This window comes from Candida tropicalis (assembly GCF_000006335.3).
Source record: "Candida tropicalis MYA-3404 genomic scaffold supercont3.18, whole genome shotgun sequence".
Lineage (NCBI taxonomy): Eukaryota > Fungi > Ascomycota > Pichiomycetes > Serinales > Debaryomycetaceae > Candida > Candida tropicalis.
The window spans coordinates 1-4,460 of NW_003020047.1; the positions used below are offsets into that span (position 1 = coordinate 1).

Here is a 4,460-nt window from a genome sequence, read left to right on the forward strand (position 1 = left end):
ACCCAGAGATTAATAATATTTATGTTTGAGCATTTTATTAAGCAACTGTTGTGTTTTTTTGGAATAAGGACATCTTTGATTTAATAATGTGCAGTTTGTGCCCTAACGGTTTTTACCTAACTACTAACCTTTGTTTCCATAATTTCTAGCATTTCAATTTGATTAATATATGTATTATTTTTATTGTTATTTTATATATCATTTCAACTATAAACCATAATGTAGTTCTACAATCTCTAATAAATTACCACCAGCGTAGAATATACCTCAAGAATGAATGGGAATTTTGGTTCTAATTTTGGTTGCAAAACTCTTTGGATACTTGTTTAATTATAAGACTCCTACTAACCCATGCTCAATTATCTACACTAGAGATCTGTTTTGGAATAAAACTTACATAAAATAAATCAGTGGATTATATCCAAATTAGATCAGTATTGATATATAAATTGACATTGAAATATTGGAGTCATTTCCCAAATAAAAGATTGAAGTTGAGAACTGAAGTCGGTTCTGTGACATTGCCACGTGAGCAGAAGCACGAAACATGAATCACGTGGTTTTTGCTTATCTGCGCTATTTTATCAGTAAATCAACGACTCAATTATCAACATACTGTATAGGACATAATCTACGTAAAGGATACAGAAGTCCCAGTGGAGAGGATCAGGTGTAGAGGGATGAAGAGGGATGAAGAGGCAGCCATTAATCCGTTTACCATTTTGAGCAACAATACACGACTTCGGATTTGGTACTAATCTTCACTACAATGAGAACTTCCAAAGATAAAAAGATTATTCGCAGTAATTTGTTGGCGGGTATTTTCTGTGATTCAACCCTTGAATTGATTGAAATCATCAAACAATGTTTTTTAATTGGCTCAGTTCTGATAAAGACGACAGTCAATCAATCGAAAATACAACTAATATTCAATCATCCCAATCTGGAAATGATGACACCATTGAAAATACCAGTGATTTGGTTGAGTTGCAAAATTGCAGCAAGATTACTTTTGGCGATGATGAAACCAATAAAGATGATTATCGCGCAGTGAATAATACCAATGATTTGAATGATTTGCAAAATGGCGCCAATGAATCCATTGATGATGATGATGATGATGATGATGATAATGTAATCCAAAAAACAAAACAACAAAATAAAATCGTGGAAACAGTTAAATCTATTGCATCAAAGTTTTCAAAAAAGCTTGAATTCAAGATCACTGATTCTTGCATTACTACAAAAACCAACGATTTCAATGTATTATTTCAATTTGTATTACAAGTATCTATAATATTGGGACTCCAATTCAAAGAAAGTACTATCACGAAATATAAAGATATGTTATCTAAAAATTGTTTCTTCCGTTGTTGTGATATTGGCCATTCCCATCAGGATAGATTTTGTTGCCTCAAACTTTCAAAAGTAATGAATTCAAATTACGTTAAATATATCATATTACTAACCTTTTCAAAGAATCACACAACGGATTTTACCAAAAAATATGCAATTTATACAGTTCGGAGAAATACAATTAAAAATAAATTGAAGGAATTAGAAAGTTTACTGTTCAATAAAATAGAAATGGAAGCTGAAAAGTTCCAAATTGTGAGAATAAAAAAGAACAAGGCTTCAAAGATTTGTAAACAAAGAAAGAAGAAAAGAGAATTTTTGAGAAAAGCTTCAGAGGTTCTTCCAGGAATATCACGAGATATCGAAAACGGAGTTATAGCTGTTGATGAAAATGCTAAAAAAGAATTCGAAAACTACATCAGAATTGCAAATCAATACAATATTTTTGATCAATAATTTCCTAGTAAATGATGTAACTAAATAGTTTGCAGAAGTTTTGTATAGTTGCTATCAATCAACATAAATTTATCTCTCTTATCAGTCCTTCTCCTCCCTTTTCCCAGGTTATACCACCGTTTTAGTTATGACTTATATTGAATTTGCTTCCGGTAGTACAAAATGAGTGATATCAAATGAATGAATACCCACTACGATGGAGACGTCCAATTAGTTATAGAAGTTATGTAACTTATTTTTCATTTACATTTAACTATTAATAATCTTGAAAGTTCACTATAAAACCGTAATCATTTAGTTCAGTTTCCGGATATATACACCAACAACTTGGAACAATGATACGAGATTGGAAGGAATAACTGATATAGGTGGAAGTCAATTATTCTGTCTTAATCATAGCCATGGTTATATTTTGCTCCCTTTTCCCTAGGATAATAGCAGGGATTTGAGTATAAAAAATGTCACAGGGCTGCATTGCAAGTATCACAGTCATTGGTGTTCTTGAAAAAACCAATCGTTATATAATGACTCTCAACTGAATATAGAATCTTCTTCAAAAAGTATTATTGTGATGATTCAAAAAGGGGTCAACCTTTCAATGGATACATTCGTAGGGAGACAACTTGACCGAATTGAGTAGTTAGTTATTACAGATAGGAAAGATAAAGGATGGTTTCCATTTGTCAATTATCTTGCCGTTATTCATTTCCTTACTCAAGTTTCATTGATTAAGAATGCGTATTTGTATCTTGTTGAGTTTCCAATGATTGTAATTAGATTACATTGGTAACATGCATTGTTTTATTTCACAAAATAGTTGACTTGATAATGTATAAAGTAATTTGGAACAACAATATTATTCAACATTGAGGGAACTTCAAAATTTGTGAATATTTGGGAACTTGATGATGCTTAGTAACTTGCTAAAACTTGGAAACTTCATGAAGTAGTTTAAAAGTGGAAACACATATTAACTGACGAATCCACCATACAGGATATTATGATGATAGATGCTGCATATCGAATGCTAGTATAATCTATCCAGATGATACTTGAGATGAGGTCGTAGTCTATATCCTTATGATAGGTATAGAGTACAGTTAACGTCATAAGATGATTCCAACCTGAATAGAATAATATACATATACGACTCTATTCTATACACTTTTGATATTCAATGATAAGGATGTGTCTTCTCTCTTGGTAGAGTGATTGCCCAAAGAAAAGAAGAATCGTCTGATCTATGGAAAATCTTTTCAATGATCCATTTTTCTTTCTCAGTATTCACTGGTGAACTTTAAACGTCGTGTGGATTACCAAATGCTGACAAAGCATGTATATAGTCATTGATGTTATTTGTACACTTTTTTAGAATGAATTTGGATATATGTGGGTTACTGTATTAGGAAGTATGTACGTAGTCGGTTAATTTTCTATGCAACATATAAGACACTCTGATTTGCACTGATGTGCTCGTTTTCTATTCATCGTAGATTATACTCAAATGGTAAGGGAATGATATATCACGTGCTTCAATATTGATTCTCGTACACTACCGGTCGTGTCAAATCAACACTACCAAAATGTTGTAACTCATAATCTCAATTGCGAACAAAAGATAAAAAGATTATTCGCAGTAATTTGTTGGCGGGTATTTTCTGTGATTCAACCCTTAAATTGATTGAAATCATCAAACAATGTCATCTAACGGGCTCAGTTCTGATAACGACGACAGTCAATCAATGGATATCACAGCTAATATTCAATCATCCCTATCTGGATATAATGCCACCAATGAAAATACCAGTGATTTGGTTGAGTTGCAAAATTGCAGCAAGATTACTTTTGGCGATGATGAAACCAATAAAGATTATCATCGTATAGTCAATAAAACCAATGATTTAAATGATTTGCAAAATGGCGCCAATGAATCCATTGATGATGATGATAATAATGATAATGAATCCACCCCAATTAAAGAACAAGAACTGAACCAAGTAGAACCAACAACATCAAACTACATCAAACAATTGATCTTGTCTTTTTTTGGCTTAGAATTAATTTCCCAATGTATTTCAATCACTAGCGAAAATGTGGATGACGTTATAAAATTCGTGCTTTTGGTTTGCGAGTCACTTGGCTTAACAGTGAGGGAGGAAGCAGTTCAGGAAACTGAAACTACACTTTGTAGCAGCATCTTTTTTAGGTGCTGTTACTCCCATGAGGTTCCCTACTGTTGCCTAAAAGTGTCTCACATGTTCAGGAAAAGTACGAATTTTAGTTTCTATGAAATAAACTTAAAGTTGAAAGGGGAACATTCTAATAATTTCAAAGATCAATATAAATATAAGCACCCAGTTGCATATTCCCGAATCCATCAAAAGATTCATAATCTCACTCAATTGAAATTAAAGTCAGTACAAAAAGATCTTAAAAAATATAAAGTTCAAAGATCAAAAAGAAATAAAGCTAAACGAATCTGGGCTCAAAGAAAAAGTGATTTAGAGTTAGTCAGAAAACTTGATGAGGTTATTCCAAGAGTAGTAAAGTATATTGAAGATGGTGTTGCACAAAGTGATGATAAAACTAAAGAAGCATGTGAGAAATATGTAAAAATTGCTAATAAATCCAAAAATGGTAATCAATAA

The 4,460-nt window shown here is 32.0% G+C and overlaps 2 protein-coding genes across 2 annotated transcripts; both read left to right on the top strand. All coding sequences in view use genetic code 12, as the record gives it.

Annotated features, from left to right (window-relative positions):
* Positions 1–864: 864 nt before the first annotated feature.
* CTRG_06246 (uncharacterized protein) lies at positions 865–1,812 on the top strand (the record flags this gene model as incomplete). The annotated part of the gene is made up of 1 exon (XM_002546722.1): positions 865–1,812. The coding sequence occupies one exon, from the start codon at positions 865–867 to the stop codon at positions 1,810–1,812; it is 948 nt and encodes a 315-aa protein (XP_002546768.1).
* Positions 1,813–3,509: 1,697 nt separating this feature from the next.
* On the top strand, positions 3,510–4,460 carry CTRG_06247 (uncharacterized protein; the record flags this gene model as incomplete). The annotated part of the gene is made up of 1 exon (XM_002546723.1): positions 3,510–4,460. The coding sequence occupies one exon, from the start codon at positions 3,510–3,512 to the stop codon at positions 4,458–4,460; it is 951 nt and encodes a 316-aa protein (XP_002546769.1).